At 47.8% G+C, this 19067-nt stretch overlaps 1 protein-coding gene across 2 annotated transcripts in view; it reads right to left on the bottom strand.

The window, feature by feature from the left end:
- The window catches only part of ppp2r3a (protein phosphatase 2, regulatory subunit B'', alpha), a 42824-nt gene extending 24656 nt beyond the window's left edge, over positions 1 to 18168 (bottom strand). For both annotated transcript variants that reach the window (XR_013963134.1, XM_080750601.1), the window contains exons 1-2: positions 14751 to 18168; positions 13895 to 14241 (exon numbers count right to left, since the gene is read on the bottom strand). Coding sequence is in view for 1 of the 2 variants with exons in the window: in XM_080750601.1 (XP_080606727.1) it covers positions 13895 to 14241; positions 14751 to 17514 (3111 nt within the window). In the remaining variant the exon portion in view is untranslated. The remainder of the gene's footprint in view (positions 1 to 13894; positions 14242 to 14750) is intronic.
- Positions 18169 to 19067: the final 899 nt, after the last annotated feature.

Below are 19067 nucleotides of genomic sequence, written 5' to 3'. Positions count from 1 at the left end.
ACACACACAGCTGCCTAATGTGTCAAATTACCCATGTAAATATAGTCTCCAATTCAATGTTTATTTCTGTGTCGGGCACTAGGCAGACTTCTTATGCGTGCACATGCGCGTGCACACACACACACACACACACACACACACACACACACACACACACACACACACGTTTTTATTTTAGTTACTAATAAAGTGTGAGTATTGTATATCCTTATTCTCTATCTACATTACTACAATACTGTCTAAAATCTAACCAGTTAATTTCCAAACATTCACTTCACATTCACATTCACACACACACACACACACACACACACACACACACACTTGAGAATAAGCATGCCAAATGCCATCTCCATGGCGATAACCCTTTCCCTGGATTGAGTGTGCCTGGCGGAATGCTCCCAGGGTACCGTGCCAACAGCAGGAAACGCATTTCACATCGCTGCTCCTATTCCCAGACTTGCTTCCTCTCACAAAAGACACGCACACACGCGCACACACACACACACACACACACACACACACACACACACACACACACACACACACACACACACACACACACACACACACACACACACACACACACACACACACACACACACACACACACACACACACAAGGCTATCCTGGGAACCCCCTCTGAATTGCTGCGAGAAAAAAGTAACCTCAGCTCAAGTGCTGGTGTTTTGTAACAACAGATGAAGTGAATCAGCGCCGACCATGGCCTAGCCCACATTCACACCCCACAACAACATTTCGGGGGCTCGCAGAGACCGTCTCAGCTACCGCAGCATAGTGTGTGGGCACTGGGTAGCGCGGAAGGAGGCCAGGTGGGTAGAGTCGACTGGGGATGGGACGATAAGCGGTATTATCGTATATCGTGATAAAAAAAAAACACTCACGATAATCGTATCGTGGAGATTTCATTTATCGTGATATTGTCCTCCGTCATGCACTGGGATCGATTCATCTTTTATTTGCTGAGCTGCATATCCGGTACCATATAAACTCTCTATAATTGGTAAAAGGTACTTAGAATATACATACTCGATAGTCTTTTTTTCACTTTCTATCAAATGTCTTTGCCAAAAAAAGAGCCGATCTACAAGTTGTAGATCTGCTATTTTTTGGCAAATGTTCCACCCAAGGATAATGGATATTGATTATCACAATAATATCGTAAATTGCGATTTCTTTTGTCACAATAATCGTTATATGAAATGTTTATATCGTCCCATCCCTAGAGTCGACTGTCCCATAACTGAAAGGTTAAAGCCATACAAAGGTCAGGTGTTGAAGTGGACTACTCCTTTAACCACATGAACCCATGTCTCTATTCTGAGCAAGTCATAACAGGCGAGCACTCTGCGAAAATAGATGATCTACAAGCTCAAAACTTGGCGTGTTGCAACACGTTGTGAACTTGTAGATAGGCTATTTGCAGCAAAGAGATGTCATGTAGAGGGGTAAAAAGCAGGGAGGCAAGTACAGTAGACCCTTGCAGGACCCCAGTCAACAAAGTATAAAGGGTTTAAGTGGTTTAGTTACTGTACGTCAGAGACTGTCCTGCAAAGCGACAGGTCACAATTTCCATCCCCTACAACCTGCTCCACCTGTTCACTCATTGTAAGTCATCCGGGAATAGTTAGGGCTGAATGCCTCACATGTAAATCTAAAAGGAACTGTGGTCTTGTAACTCGCGAGATGGCAACCCAGGGAACGTGGATGAGACTTTAGTGTAGGCCAGTGGTTCTCAGACTGGCGTCTGGGGACCCCCAGGGGCCCATGAGGGTGTTCCAGCGGGTCCCCAGGAAACGTTGTTAATATAGCATCAGAATCACTTTCACCACAGTGAGCCAAGGTCTGATTCTATGTAAAATCGGAGTCAGCTTTATTGTCACATCACAGGTTTACAGAAGTAAAGAAGTGTGTGAAATGCGTTTTTGCGCATCGTTCCGATCGTTATTTCCCATAGAAGAAAGAAATTATGTGAAAAAAATTGGAATATTTTAGAAACATTTTAACACCACAAATCTTGTATGCGAATGTCCCTGGCATAAAATCCTTTCGGATGGGGGTCCATGGGCCAAATACATAAGGGGTTCCTTGACATGAAAAGGTTTGAGAACCACTGGTGGAGGAGGACGTCATCACAAAAACAGCCTGTTGCCAGGAAAGGTTTGAATAGCTCTTTGACCCTGTGAGACTCACTGCCTGCCTGCATCAGCCAAATACTCGCCCAATGTATCACCAGCCCTCAGCAGACGATTGGGAACCAGGGCACTTGTCTTGTCAACAACTCCTGTTTAATAACAACAACCGTTGAGTCTTCATAAGGTTAATTTAGGACCCTATTTATACACACTCAAGCTTACAAGTGCACGCACACACACGCACGCACGCACATACGCAAACACACACACTTGAATAAATTATTTATGTCCACATAAACAGAAGTACGAGGATGCCTCGTACAAAGGACATAAACACTGCCAGTCCAGTCAGATAATAGGAAAACAGTAGGGTTACACTGTGCATATAGGGCAGAACATTGTTACATGCAATACTGTTGGCATACTTATGGGTATAGGAAACAACGCCTCATCCAAATTGAGCGGATCGCTAAAATATCTGATACCGTTGCCAAAGATGATGCCATTTGAAGGCCCCGCCACAACCGACTTGTGCACGTGCCCTAGGCCAGTGGTTCTAGGCCCTAGGCCCCCCCAAATTATTTTGGGGGGTCCCCAGATGATTAACTTAATATGCAATATTATTTTCTCACTCAACAGTAAACAAACCAACATGAAGTTTAAGTGTATAGAGGGTATCTGCACATTTCTAAAGTGACAATTTAAGGACTTTTTAATACCTCTAAAATGACAAATTAAACATTGACCAAATAGTCAAATATTAGAGGCAGAAATTGTGAAAATAGCCGATCTATATGCTCACTATAGAACCGTATTATACAAAATGTAATGACTCAACTCTTAGTGCTCCTCAGGGTGGGGGGGTCCCAGTTAAAATATGATTATTTTGGGCGTTGCGGCCTGAAAAGGTTGAGAACCACTGCCCTAGGCTACCACAGATAAAAACCAAAAGTTTTCATCTGTAGCCTAGCTGTGAGATGGTCTGCTCTAGCTGATGGTATTTTAGCCGACCGAAGTACAGCCGACCTCGAGAATGAACACCTCCCTATGGTTTTCATTAACAACAATGACATCAGGGCTCAGGGGTGTAATAGCTGAAATGTTAAGAGAACCCAGAATCGTTACACAGGCTAAACATGCTCGCCTTCCTGCGAGCGTGCATGCGCACACACACACACACACGCCGCACACACACACACACACAGTTATTGGGGTTAAGTTTAGCTTCCCATGGGTATGTTAAGATGTTATGTTAAGTGAGCAGTTAAGTAAGCATCAGCAGTAGTATTCAGATCTGGTCTGGAGCTGCAGTGGGAGGGATCTGCCACCAGAGTGCAGTATAGGACTCACAGCAGCCAACACAAGAGTCATCCCTTCATGGATGGTTTCTTTTTCTTCATATTCTCCTGCCTATAGACCAATTATTTGTTTACAAACATTGAGACTGAATGCACAGCTGACTGTATCATGTAATCAATTCCCAACAGATCCCCAAACCTGTTGCTTTGGGGAGCACTGGTTATTCAACGTCCTCTTTTGTGCTAGTGAGGTGCGCCCATGGGTGCGCCCTTATCGAGACATATATACTTCATTGCGCAACGGTATTCCGCGTCAAGAGTAGCTGATATACAAACTCACATCGCGTCACCAATGCAACCCTTCTGAGCTTGGAGGTCTGCGCGCGACACCGCCGCAGGACGGAGCATAAATTAGGCTTCATGGACTGCAGCTGGGCGAGCAGTAGACGCTCTGGTGATCAAAAGGAGCGCTCCCTCTGTTCTGATGACGGTGAATGGAGGTGGGGTTTGAAGGACAACTGTTTTGAATCGGTATTATTGTTTACAATCAACAGAAACTAAGGATTATATATTTCAAGAGTGAGAATTTACAGTAAAAATCTTACGCATTCTTCCTCCACACTGGGAGAAAAACGGCACCTGAAAGTTTGATGGAATGCATTTTTAAACACGAGTGCCATCCTTTGCATCCTATGAACGGTGGGGTTCATTCTGTGCCGACCCGTGTGCGCATACTGTTTTTTATCAATGTGACGTGGACCATTAAGGCATCTATAGAAGCCCATACATCCAAATAATACAACCAATATTATTACAAGTAAATTATATTCTATGCATTTGATGTATTGATGTTGATGTATTGATCAGATGTATTACCTTGCTTATTCACTCTGGATTAATGCCTAAATTGTAAATTGTAAATATGAATTATTAGATGCAAAGTGTATCACTAATTCCCAAAAGGTATTGTAAGAGGCAGAACAATTCACTTGGAGGTAGCCATTTATAAACCAGTTATCCACACATACAGTACTACACAAAGTAACACATGAACTTAGATAGATAGATACCTTTATTATCCCAAGGGGGGAAATCAGTTGCCCAGAGGCAGCACAGCAGTATAAGGTTATTTACAAAGTTACAGTTAAGTTAAGTAAGAAAAAACTAGAACAGACTTGCAAACTTGTGTGTGGAACTATGACACAAAGAATAACCCACAATTTCCACACAGAACCATCAGGTACAGCTATCCCAACGTATTATTTGAGCTCTTTCAGACATATTCTCTGAACTGCCTGCTTCTATTTCAGATCTCAACCTGTAGATGGAGCTACAGATCCTCATCACAGCTGGAGTTGAGTCTGTCTGTCTGTATGTCTGCGTTGCAGCTGAGGAAACGCCAGAGGGTAGCATCATCATTGTAAACTGTAAACTGTCAGACACTCCATTCAGATGCAGAAGCTGAGTGCTTGTGTTGAAGGTCTCCCTATGGGTGAGCTTGCTTGTCTCATCTCATCCTGGCCTGGGGCCAATCAACTCAAACTAAGAAATATTTCCAATGATGGAATGTAGCAGATGCTCTTATCCAGAGCAGCTTACGAAGTGCAAGATCGGAAAAAGCAGCATGAACCCTCGTCACCACAACAAGGTACTGTAAATAGTCAAATAAGCAGAGTGCCATGAAAACAAGCATCAAGGCCCATTCACACACACGGAGCACTATAACTATAACAATAAAAGTGCTTTAAAAGTGTTCTAAGCCAAATGGATGGTAGTGTTCACACCAACTAAAAAATACAATGGTGAAAGATATAGTTCTAATTATCTTTATAGTAATCATGCCTAATAGGAATGGCGTCAGACTAAAGCCTGATTTATACTTGGTTGTAGATTGAGTCTCGCACTGAAATAAGCGCTTGCGTGTCAAAACAAGCACAACTAAGTATAAATAAGGCTCAGCTCTCCTGGCAGTAAGACCGTCTTCACTCACTGGCAAGTCCAGGGGACAAAGAACGCGCTGAGGCACGATGGGATAAACCACCCAAAGCCTGGCCAGCTCGGGTGGGGCTGGGAAGAAGTTGGAGGGTATCTAGGTGGAGTAGAAGGTGGGGGATGGAGGTCTTCCTGTATGACACCCAAGCTTCTCCTGAGTCATGGGTGTTCATGAACTTTTGCAAACCAAGCAGGGACAACATGGGCTCATGCACATGGGTGCATGTATGCATGATGTTGGACAAAACAACTCCATATATATATATTTTTGTATGCCTTTCTTTGTTAATGAATGCCCTACTTCTTCATACTACACTACAGTGTCAAACAAGCATAGCAAAAATTGCCGATGTACCTCACAAGGACCCCTAGAATTATATGTATTTGAGTGCCGACCCCCCCCCCCCCCCATCTCTAAATATTTTGTTCCAGGGACCCCCAGAAGCAACTTTTTGAGTTACAAATGTTCACTTTAAACAAAATATACATTCAAAGATTTGCACAAATAGGGGCGCCCGCTGGCCTAGTGGTCCAGGCACACACCACATAGGCTCTGATGCACGACAGCATGTCGTGGGGTTTGAATCCTGCTGCGTGTCACTCCCCATCTCTCTCCCCATTTCCTGTCAATCTACTGTCCTATCAATAAAAGACATAAAAGTCCAAAAACAAATTAAAGTGGTTCAAATCTTAAGAGACACAGAGGCGTTCCAGGTCTTAAAGGTGTCCTTCTAAAGACTATTGGCTGGACATTCACCGTCCACCTGATCTCCCCAGGTGCCACGGCTCTCTGCAGGACACAGATATTGGTGTTACAGGCCTGGAAGAGTCCCTGCACCTCCATCTGTATTCTGTAAACATGTTTTGGTGGTTTCCACGGTGACACAAAAGGAGGTTGTGGACTGGTCTACGTAGAAATGACTCCCCCTGAGTTACAGTACAGCCCATACAGATGGAGACTTGTGCAATGGGGCGTGTGTGTTTACTTGTATTACTGTACTACTATACTAGCGAGGACCATGGTAGAATTTGAGTAATAGAATCACACTGATCTCACAAAAGAAATGGTTGTTTCATGGTTAAGTTAGGCTTAAAAATAGGAGAAGATTTTAGAGGTTAGGTTTAAGGTTAGGGACAGAGTTATGTGCTGGTGTCACACACTGACAATAATACACGATCTACAAGCTTACAATGCATTGCAGCACAACGCTGATCATTTTGGCTTTAGGGCTTGAGAGAGAGACACTAAGGATGCACTGGGAAACCTATGCTGGACGACATCCCAGCCTGCACTGGGAGTGGTGTATCATGATATCACTCCCTTAAAAGCTGTACACAACCGTACGTTCATACATGCGTGCATGTGTATGTCTATTCTCTCTGCCCAATTACTCTGAGGTCCATGAGATGTTTCTCATCCATTCATTCTATTGTGTAGGCTAACCTTGAAGACTGTGTTGGAAAGTCCTCTCTCTCACTTGGCAACAACATAAGCCCAGGTCTGGGAGTTCATTGTTGCGTGTGTGTGTGTGTGTGTGTGTGTGTGTGTGTGTGTGTGTGTGTGTGTGTGTGTGTGTGTGTGTGTGTGTGTGTTCATTGTTGCGTGTGTGTGTGTGTGTGTGTGTGTGTGTGTGTGTGTGTGTGTGTGTGTGTGTGTGTGCGCGCGTTCATTGTTGCGTGTGTGTGTGTGTGTGCGTGTGCGTGTGTGTGTGTGTGTGTGTGTGTGTGTGTGTGTGTGTGTGTGTGTGTGTGTACGTACGCGTACTGGGGTGTCAATTCTATTGTGTTGGCTAACCTTGAATTCTATCAGCTATATTGGAAAATCTTCCCTCATACAGTCCTGATTGGGACTCCATTGTTATATACTGTATATGTGTGTGTGTGTGTGTGTGTGTGTGTGTGTGTGCGTGCGCACATACACATGTGGGGAGCAGAGGCGCCCTGCTTGGCGGTGGTTCCTGCTGTGACCTCATTTCCTGTGGAAGCAGCCGGAGAATGATGTCATTCTACGCCGGCCCAGAGTCAACAAAGTCTACAAAGTCCAGCCGAGAACACTGAGACTCACACCGCCCATTACTCTTCTGTACCAAGTCCCCATGAAGTCTTCCTTCTCCTCTCTGAGTCAACAACAGAGACACCCCCTCCCATCTTCCCCCCGCTGTGTCACACAGTCCCCCATTCATCCTTCCAGTCCAAAAGACTCCATGTCCCCTAAGGTGAAGTAGATAAAGTAACACTTTTCCAGGTGTTGGAACAAGACGGTGCTGGTTGTTTAAGGGCAGCCATAGCTGAATGGGTAGAGACTGAGGCCACATGGGAAACAGAAGGTCCTGTGTTTGATTCCCAGCCCCGGTTATGTGTCCAGGTGTCTATGCTTTCCCCCCCTCAAGCGCTCAATATGACCACCGATGCAGCCATCAGCTGGCCAGTGGAGGAGAATGTAACATTTTAGATAGTAAAGCTCAGCAGGCTGTGTGTGGAATGCAACGGGGGGGAGTTACTTCAGGTGGTTTAGTGGACAGTTTGAGGATCAAATGGAGTTAGGAGGATTTGTCAGAGGCACTTTTTAATACTTTACATTGGTTAAATATCGTTTTAACCAACAAACAGATGTAAAGGGTGTTCAATAGAGTAACGAAGTCATGACGGCACTCGCTCATCCCCCGGCTCACAGAAGTAATTTCTCTATGGAGAAGAACACTGAGTCATCTTAAAATCGTCTCATATAAGCATTGTGGTCCAAAAATAAACAAACGGTCTCCACGATATTGTTGGGGAGGTGGCTCTGTATGGTTTACGATAGTCAGTCACTAATATTTGATACAGTCTATCTCTGGCAAAAAATGTACTAATTCGGTGACAGTAACATTAGCGTTTTCTCACCATCAGTTGTTTCTTCATATCCATATGAGTCAAACCACTGAGATCATATGACGCAATATATATATATATATATAAAAAAAAAACAGGAACCAGGTAGGATGTGTAAATGACGTCAAACTTCGCAGCTCTATAACCTATGAAAAAGCTGAAAAATTAAGTTAGTTGGTTTCTGGCCGACAGTGACGATATACTTCATTGACCAGCGCACAGCTGGTCAAAATAGCCGATCTGGTCAAAATAGCCGATCTACAAGCTCACAGAGCTTGTGGCACAGAGTGTTCACCTATTTCCGCTGAATGTTGGTCTATTGCAGATCTTACATGCCCACAATAGGGAATCTAGAGCTTATGTGGTTCAAGGTTATCCGCACGGAGAATACAGACGTTGGTCCTTATATGCATGTCTTGTCTTCTACAAAAACTTTGAATACTGTCAAAGGTGAATTTGTTTTTACTTACTATTATAAAAAAAACATGACAGGATTTAGATTTTGTATCAACACAAAATGTGGCTTATAAGAAAAGAAAAAGACAAAGTTGTACATATGTTTCAAACCCATTCAAACCCATTATTGTGTTGAATTAAGCCATCAGGATGGCAGTGCTAGCCACAGAGAGGCGTGTGTGTGTGTGTGTGTGTGTGTGTGTGTGTGTGTGTGTGTGTGTGTGTGTGTGTGTGTGTGTGCGTGCGCGTGACTACATCTGCAAATCATGTCACCGTTCGCAGTTGTGACACCCTCCCCTCCCACTGATAACACAAACACACACACTGCACACAGGTCAAATATAGACAGAAATATGCGCTCACATATCTCTCCTTACATTTCCCAAAAAAGAGACAGAGAGAGAGAGAGAGAGAGAGAGAGAGAGAGAGAGAGAGAGGGAGAAAGGAAGACACCAGATAAATGGAAAGACGGGAGGATGTCAGAGGAAAACGCATCTGTCATTGATCTAAAGGCCACAAACGCCATTGATCCCAGCTTCACTGGACGCAGATATTCTTGGCCGTGCTCTCTGGTACTGATGGGGTCGATCGTCTCCGAGTTTGACTGGTTTGGCCTGGCCTTTGATTTATAATCAGCTGGCTTCCTCCGTCTCCATGGAGATTAATGGGTGCACTCTGACAGGTGCAGAAAGCCCTGTATTACTCTGTCAGCAGCGGGAGCAGCAAGCGAGCAAGCCAGCTAGCGCCCGCGCGCGCCACCACACACACACACACACACACAGCGTGCAGACACACATACAAATCCAATACACATACAAAGACACCTGTGCACAGTTGCACACACACGCACGCACACGCTCAGACACACACACAGTACTCAAATGTGTAAAAAAATCACACACGAAAACCACTTTCACATAATTTGTATAGCATAGACCAGATTCTGCAGACCAAGGCCAAAGCATGTCAGACAGCTTTAAAAGCACTTCCCAAAGTGCAGCGCGCGCACGCACTCGAACACACACCCACACCCACACCCACACACACACACACACACACACACACACACACACACACACACACACACACACACACACCTCTAATGTGTGTATACAATTATGTATGGAAATGCAAGGGTGTGTGTGTATGTGTGTGCGTACGTGCGCCCCTGTGCGAGAGAGGAAGCTGGTCTTGTTTACAATCTGATTGGCAGTTTAATGTGCTATTGAGGCAGGGGGTGGGGTTGGCGCTAGGGAATATTAGCATAATTCCCAGAGTGCCAGGGCTGGTGTTGGGTGTCGGGGAGCTATTCCCAAACTCAGCTGTGACCCACAGTAGCACTGGGTCAGCTTCCAGCCAACGTGCACGCGCACATACACGCACTCACACACTCTTAGGAGCACTGCACATGCATGCTCACAGTACCGCACACACAGACACACACAGGTCCATTTACACTGTGGCGACAGTGAGTCTGTTAGCGAGATGCCGTAGTATGTGTGTGTGTGTGTGTGTGTGTGTGTGTGGGGGGGGGGGGGGTCAGATTTAGGTTTAGGTTCCCCCTCACACCCAGCTCTGACCAGGGAGGGGTGTGGAGGTTGCCCCCCACCCAGACGCTCTGCCCGCCACATGGCAACAACACACACGCGGAGTTCCCAAAATAACACGGGCGCCCAATCACAGACCAGTGACCTAGGGGGCCACTTAGAGTGCCACAGAGACTTACTCCTTGATCGAGAAGGAGGGAGGGAGAATGACAGACAGGCACGTGCACACATAGACATCTAAGGGGGCTTGAGCCCCTGCCCTTTTACTCGTCTGTAAAAAGTGCCCTCTCTCCAGAGTACCATGAATGCAGTTTTTACTATGGTGAAATAAATGCAAATTCACCCTTTTCCATTCCATACCTGAAGGCAGCATTAAAGAGAATTGCCTTGTCCAAAATGTCCTGAACTTGAATGCAGCATTATGTTGAAAGAATTGCCCTCTCTGTGTAGAAATCCATGCCATTACGCCACATCTCCAGTATTGACTTGATATTTTGCTTAGTTCAGTGTGGTATAAAGCAGGGGTTCCCAAACGTTTTTGTCTCAGGGCACCCCATAAATATTTGTTTTAATCCGAGGCACCCCTACATTATAATTTTCACCCCCAGCACCTTATATTTATAGCATATTGTCATTGTCTGGTGGAAACCTTGTATGTCCAAAACTGTTTGTTTTGTATTTATCATCTATAAATGTACTAAACTAGTGAAAACAGCTGATCTACAAGCACACAACGCCTCGCATCGCGAGGCGTTGTGTGCTTGTAGGTTGGCTGTTTTCACTAGTTTTGTGCGACAGTCTTGTATGATGAAGGCCGGGCAGGGCTTTGCTTTACCAAAAGACATACACATTTGAAACTTGGAGATACGAGGTTTCTGCCCGACAGTGACGATATTTTAGTGATTACGTTGCGAGGAAAAGGTTGAGATAATAGCCATTTTGGTTAAAACTGCCTGAAAATAACTTTGTACTTCAAGTTTAAAATGATACTAAATATTTTTATAAATTCCAAATATCAAATTATCTCGCAGCACCCATGGACTGCCATCACGGCACCCCAGGGTGCCCCGTCACCCACTTTGGAAACCCCTGCTATAAAGCTGACCTCCAAGCTCACAACGCGTCGCAACTGCTATTTTTGATATTTTCACCAAAAGGCCCTTTTAGAAATGTTAGCCCCTGCCTCTCTAACATTCTCTGCACATCCCTGATGACAGAGATAAAGACAAGGGGAGAGAGAGAGACAGAGAGGGTGAGGGAGGGAGGTTGAAATGGAGAGAAAGGGGAGATGGGTATTACTAAGCCAATACTTTGATGAGACTCTTTGTGTCTCATTAGGGAACAAATCAGGCTCTTTGTGTCTCCTTTAAGAACCACTGCTGGTCATCAAATTATTGTCTAAGGAATGCAACAAAAAACTAAAAGAGAAGCAGGCAATAGACAGAAAGAAAAAGAGCAGCAATGGAAGAGAGAGAAATAGGGATACATAGACACATAGGAGAAGAATGTCAGAAGAGGGACAGGAGAGAGCTACAAAGATAGATGGAGAGAGCGGGAGAGAGAGAGAGAGAGAGAAAGCGGGAGAGAGAGGGAGAGATGGAGGAGGAATGAGCTGTGTTATGGTGCTGGCTGTTCTGTTCTGAATGTGGTCGGTACCATGGTAACCTCATAAATAGGTGCCCTACATATCAGCAGGGCGTAAGGTTACACAGCCCAGTAAATAAACACACACACAGTTATCATACTCTAGCACACAAAAACATTCATACCACACACACACACACGCACGCACGCACGCACGCACGCACGCACGCACGCACGCACGCACGCACGCACACAGGGAGTTGAAGGATGGAGGATGGAAGAAAAATAAGCAAATGAGCAAGAGAAACAGAGAGAGAGAGAGAGAGAGAGAGAGAGAGAGAGAGAGAGGTGCACAAGGGCAGAGAGAAATGATTACAATCTATCTCAATTTCATTGTGTTTTTCTATTTGAGTGTATGTATGTTTGTGTGTATGTGTCTCATATCAATAGTTAAAGCCATAATGCACTGTTGAGCTCTCACATCAGAGACAAGTGTCTGGGTTGCCCTCTTGACTTCACTCATTGCAGTCTGGTGCCACGTGTGCACGGTACGCGTGGACACCCTCCCACGCACGTACACACACGCGCACACACACACACACACACACACACACACACACACACACACACACACACACACACACACACACACACACACACACACACACACACACACACACACACACACACACACACACACACACACACACACACACACACACACACAAATTCCCTCGTCCTCTCTCTCTTTAGCACAACCCTAAATTACCTCTAAATATTCCCTCAGGAGGAAAGGAGAGCCCAACACACACAAACACACACACGTACAATCACAATCACAAATACACCGTATGCAGATACAGACACACAAGCAAAACATTAAACGCAGGCGTTACCAGGCAAAGTCAACAGAGCCACTCCTAACACAATGAATTGCACTGTTCCACAGCCTGCTAATCTTAGGTAGTAAACAGAGAGACTGTATCAGCATGTTTATCACAGTTAATTAATACAATTCATCACGGACCATCAAATACAATTACAACCTCGTCGACACTAGCCTGGTAAACCATCCCGGCCGAGTGAATTCACATCATCATGCGTGTTCTGCAGACCTGAAGACAAACTGATAATGTGAATTCACAAGACCTGCCCTGCAATTATCTGTTGAGCCATGAAACTATCTGTGTCTCTTGGTAAATCTCCAAAACATTTGATTCGGTCTACTGGAAAGGGTCAGTCAGTTTGTTTTAGCAATTCTTTTCTGTCTGACCAACATGCTTGGCACTACAGTATGTCAGTCTGGCCTCCGTTTGTCCGGCAGTAAACAGTACGAGGAGTACACAGCTGTCACTCCTATCACATTCAGGCCAGGGGCGTCACAAGGGGGGGGAAAGTGGGACTGAGTTGTGGAGGGGCCTTAATTATTTTATACTTTAGCTATTGAAAAATAGCAGATATACAAGTCATGAAAATGTCTTTTCTTTTTAAGCAAACATTTATAACTCAAATTTTGCTTCTGGGAGTTCGCTGTGAGCTTGTATATCTGCTATTTTTCAATAGTTAAAGCACAAAATGTGTGTGAATCCTTGTACTCAGAACCCCTGATTGAGGCTTCTCATCAGAATCCTGACAGCTGGTCAGGATCATTGTCGTCTTCTTCGACGTGAACTCCCAACACAATTTGTGGCGAACCTACTGTACATCATTTGTGGATATCGTCTCTATCCAAAACCCTTACTTTTCAGGAATAGCAGAAGCAGCAAAAGCAACAGATCTACAAGCTCATGTGGATCTGCTACCTTTTCGTGTAACACTGTAGATCAAGTAGGGCGTTAATATACGGGGGGGGGGGGGGGGGGACCTACACAAAGTTAGAATGACGTTTCTACCCGACAACATATGTTGATATGTCAAGTGCATGATGTAAACACATATCATTCAACCTGATCTGGTAGGATAGGTCTGTCTGTCTTGTCTGTCACTCACCCTGATCACCTCAGGAGTTTGCTGGATGAGGAGGGTGGAACCGCCGTCTCTCGCGGCAACATGGTGGTCAGCAGCAACAACAACAGCAGCATCTCTGCTGTGGACTGTGTTCAGGATGGACGAGGAGGGGACATCTCTGCTGTGGACTGTGTTCAGGATGGACGAGGAGGGGACATCTCTGCTGTGGACTGTGTTCAGGATGGACGAGGAGGGAACATCTCTGCTGTGGACTGTGTTCAGGATGGACGAGGAGGGAGCATCTCTGCTGTGGACTGTGTTCAGGATGGACGAGGAGGGGACATCTCTGCTGTGGACTGTGTTCAGGATGGACGAGGAGGGCCCTGGGGCTGTCAGGAACAGGACACTTTGGTTAACTGTCATGCAAATAATTGTGATTAACTTTTTTTTTCTCGAAATTTGAAGCTCTCCCCTTAACTTTGACAGTGTACAAATGGAACCAAATGGACCCTAACGGGTCCATTTGGTTCCATTTGTACACTGTCAAAGTTACAGACTCGTAAGGGTCAATTTAGACCTCCACAAATGAACCTAGAGACTCCCTGAAATCCACTTTGAGAACCACTGGAATATCCGAACATATGAATCAAAATGGCATTTTCCGTTTGCCTTTTAGGCTTTGCAAAACACAAATTCCAAAGGGGAGATATGCAAATCTCCGCATAGCAGATCTACAAAGCTTGCGCCACGATATGTCGCTTTGTGAGCTTGCAGATCGACTGTTTCAGCTATTTTTCAACGGACGAATGGAAAACGATTCTGATGATTATGCCGAGTTATTGCGAGTATCTCAAATAATAGCGATCAGGCGATTATGTAATAAATGTGACAGATCTACCTGGGGCCTCGGAGGTCGCCAGAGTTGTTGGAGCAACTGGATGGATGGATGCAGGCAGACTGGCAGGGGCAGATGGTAGAGGGGCAGACACTGCAGGCGCTGATTTTACAGGGGCAGAGACCGCGGGGGAAGACACTGCAGGGGCTGCTGTTACAGAGGCAGATATTGGAGTTGCTTCAGCTGTAGAGGCGTCTTCGACAGCAGGCGTAGCCTCCGTTTCAATCTCAAGTATGGGCTTAGGTGCGGGGGCAGGTTTGGGGACAGCAGCGGGTGTTGGCTGAAGTTTAGCTTCAGGTGTGACAACGGGACAATCAGCTTCTGACGGAGTAGGAGTGAACACAGGCACGGGTGACAGTGTGGGCGATGTCCTTGGTTTTGATGGTAAAGTAGGGGTTGCGGGTGCAGCTGGAGCTGGGGTTGTCTGTATGGACGGCACGGTGGCGACTGCAGCGGTGTGTGGACTCTGCGGGGCGGCGGCGGTGGCCAGCGTGTCCTGCAGTAGCCTCATCACCTCCCTCTCCTTCCCGCATTTCCTCTCAGAGCTCCCCGTGCTCCCCGCCCCGGAGTCCACCAGCTCCTGGGCGAAACTCTCGATGCTCTCCAGGATCCTGAGCAGCAGAGCCCCGTCTTCCTCCTCTCCCGCCCCAGGTTCGGCACCCTCCCCCGGGGCAGGTGTGGACACGGGCCCTGGGGGGGCCCTGGAGGCGGGGCCATTCATAGTGACGTGGCTGGCGGGTTTCTGGAATTGGCTTTTGGGAGACGCCTGGGGCTGCCTGGAGGTGCCGACACCCAGGGCCCCCTCTCTCTTCCTGGTCTTGGCAGGGAGAGGGGGCTCAGAGTCCCTGCTGTGACTCATGCTCTGTGACAGGTTCTCTAAGTCCATCAGCAGCTTATCGATGTCGTCATCCTTGTGTGGGGCAGCTTTGGAGGACAAGACAGTGACTGGGGCGGAGGGGGGCCATGAGGGGCTGTAGCCCACATTGGACGGCAGGGTACCTGAAGGGTTCTGGCGCGTGTGCAGCTGCGACTGCTGTGTGTATTGGTTCCTGTTAACAGGGTATGTGGTGGTGTGGCGGTCTGCCACACCTCTGGCAGAGCTGTGCTCTGGACCCTTACCAACGTCTGCCTCCTCCTCAATGTACAGAGCCTCCATAGGGGAGGGTGGGGTCACTGGGGGAGTGTGAGCATATGGCGGGGTCGGGGAAGTGCGAAGGGGTGAGGAGGAGTGCGTTGGAGATGCTGACATGTTGGATGTAGAGTGTGTGAGCAAGGGAAGAGCGGAGTGTGGCACGCTGAAGGGAGTGTGTGTGTGCTGAATCCCGTTTGTGAGCGGAGCTGCCCTCGACGGAGAACTCTGGACTGGTTTATTATGGCTTGACTCTATTTTCATAGAAGAATAAGAAGAAGAAGAAAGAGATGAAGATGAGGAAGGAGTGGGAGCTGAAGAAGGGGTCTTGGGGATGGGAGGGGACAGTACAACATCCTCATACCGCGGGGGCTGTTCGTTGCCAAACATCGGAGAGTAGGGCCCTTGCTGTATGGAGTGGAGGCTGCTGACCAGCTCTGCCAGTTCATTATGCCCGCTGCCAGGCGCACCCTGCCCACTGCCTCCAAGACCCCCAATTCCCTCCAACTCCAGAGGGAGTCTCTTAAGATAGGAGCTGAGTCTGGACATGACAGCCCGGTACACCGTCTCAGGGCTGGCGCCTCCGTCCTCCGGCCCTCCCGGCCCACCCCCGGGGGACTTGCGTCGAATGCACTGCTTGATGATGTCTGTGCATTTCTTTAGGTCCTCCGAGCACTTCAGCAGGATGTCCAGGCAGGCACGGATGTCCTCTCCGCCCGCTCCCACAATGCCGCCCTCCGCCCGTGTCTTCTCCAGCAGACGGGCGATCAGGTTCTCCTCTCCCAGGGTGCTGAGGTACAGTGAGGCCACCGTGTTCAGGCCCTGGTCCAACGACCCGCTGCCGATACTTGACAGGCTGCCTGTCGACCCGCCTCCAACTTTGGTGATGGCCGACAGGCCGCCCGTGTTGCTTTTTGCTTTCGTCTCCTCCAATCCCGACCCTTTGGCGAGGTTGACAGGCGGCAGGTTCTCATCGTTGGAGATGGCCGCGCTGTTAGCTGTGCCGTTGGCAGCGATGATGGAGCTGAAATGGCCGTAGATTATGTCCAGATCTGTAGAACGCCGGCTGAACGAGTCAGGGCGGACTTTGCGACCCTTCCTGAAGGCCACATGGCTGGAGGAAGAGAGGCGGAGCTTGTCAAAGGAGAACTCTTTGAGTTTGCCGCTGGCCAGGTTGATGGCCTCTCCGGTGATGTCCTTCAGACTACTGGAGGCGCTCAGGTTTCCATTGGATCCCCCGCCACTGGGGCCCTTCTTCACCCGCCATGGGGGGCTGTCCTCCCCTACAGAAACATTCCCACTGCTGTCTGCCCTTTCCAGAGAAACGCCTCCGTTAGAGCTAGTATCCACGGAAAGACCAGTTTTACCATGACTGGGGATCTGGTGAATGGCAGCACAGTTGACCACGACGTTACGGGAGTGTGCGTGATCGCGACTCGGGTCAGCGAGTGGCAGGTCCGGGGCGACCAGAAGCTCAGAGCACGTGCCCCGGTGCGCCACGGTGCAGTCCAGCCCGTGGGACAGCGCCCCACATGGCCCAGAGCAGTAGTGCACAGCGTGCGCGTGGGCACGGCGGTCCACGACGACACTGTTGTAGCAGCTGATGCTGCTCACCACCACGCGATACGCCGCTGCCATGACTGACCGATGTCCCCGCGCTAGAACGCCACGCCGGTCATAGGACCAAGTTGCCTAAAACAAGTCCAAGAAGATAAATTCCAACAAAATAAACTGAACTTGGGTATGTTGGGTTACCACTGCCTCTGTTGGGGAAAACAGTTTAAAGCGGAACGTCCGACTTACGTCCCATTTATATCCAGGTTATATAAATGGCAAAAGTTAAAAACGAAATTGTCTATTGTCCTATACCAAAGCTAAAAAAGAAAAAATAACAAAAAACAACGCAGCCATGGTGTCGATATCCATTCAACAGAACGCTCGTAGGTTCCATTCCCTGGCTGAGGGTTCAGTTGAGAGAGAGAGCTCCTCTTGAAGTCCGTGGGGCTCTCCTGGCAACAGCTGCGGTGACCCTCCTCTTCTCTCTGCAGGGGCACCGCTCTCTCTCTCTCTCTCTCTCTCTCTCTCCCTCTACTTCCTCCTTAGCGGCAGCTCGTTAGCTGCTAATGACAGCCGTGGAGAGGACGGAGGGGGTGGGAAGGTGGCTGGGGTTTGGATGACAGCGGAAGGAAGGGAAGGGGAGGAGGCGTGGCTATCATCCATCCCGCCACAGCGGCAGCGGCAGAAGAGGGAGAAGCCCCAAGGGCCTAATTTTAGCCCAGTGAGGCCTCAACATCTCCCCAGCTTTGAGCTCGCCCTGCCGGGCATCAAGGCGACAAAGAACACCCCCCCTCCCCTCCTCCTCTTTCTCCGCCGCTCCTGCTGTCTCTCTGTCTGTCCCTCTCACTCCTTCACTCGTTAGGTCCAGGGAGAAAACAAGATCTTTGGACACAGCTGCCGGTTCGCAGAGGGCTCCGACACAGATGGCCAATCGGCTTGCTCTGCGCGTGTTTTTTTGTACACGCGCGTCTCTCTCTCTCTCTCGTTTCTTTCACTGGCTCTCGCCTCTCATCGCTGCCTCTCTCTCTCTCCTTCCATCCCGCGCTGTCAGCGGTGTCTCGGGGGGAGTGTTTGGTTCTGACAGGAGGACGCCACCTGTGAGTCAGCAGAGGAAGACGGGAAAGGAGGGAGAGAGTGAGCGGTGGAAGAGGGAGGGGGAGGAGGTTCAGAACGAGGGAAAGGAGAAAACAGAGAAAGAAAGGTAAATCATTTAGACAGTTGTCATGCGGTGGACTTCTGTTTTTCAGCACATCTCCCTCTGTGTGTGTGTGTGTGTGTGTGTGTGTGTGTGTGTGTGTGTGTGTGTGTGTGTGTGTGTGTGTGTGTGGTTCATGCACCTCCGGCTATCACCCAGATGACAGGAGATAGGAGCGCTTACACACTTTATCATCAAAGACTGACAAGACCACACTTCACTTCCTGCCAGATCATCCCCACAAACACACGCACACGCACACACACACACACACAAAGATCAAAAGGAGAAGAGGAGGAAAAAGATAGAGGGGTAGAAGGTGAAAAGAGCAGAGAAGAAAGCGAGACTTTAGTCACGGGAGAGCTGTAGAGGCTACTTAAACGGGTAAACGGGTGTGTCGGAAGGAGAAAACACCTGTCGCTTTCACGTCTCCCAGCCC

The sequence above is a fragment of the Nannobrachium achirus genome (assembly GCF_963921795.1).
Source record: "Nannobrachium achirus genome assembly, chromosome: 20".
Taxonomy (NCBI): Eukaryota; Metazoa; Chordata; class Actinopteri; order Myctophiformes; family Myctophidae; genus Nannobrachium; species Nannobrachium achirus.
The sequence above is the reverse complement of the archived record's forward strand: the minus strand, read 5'-3'. Positions and strand labels throughout refer to the sequence as shown.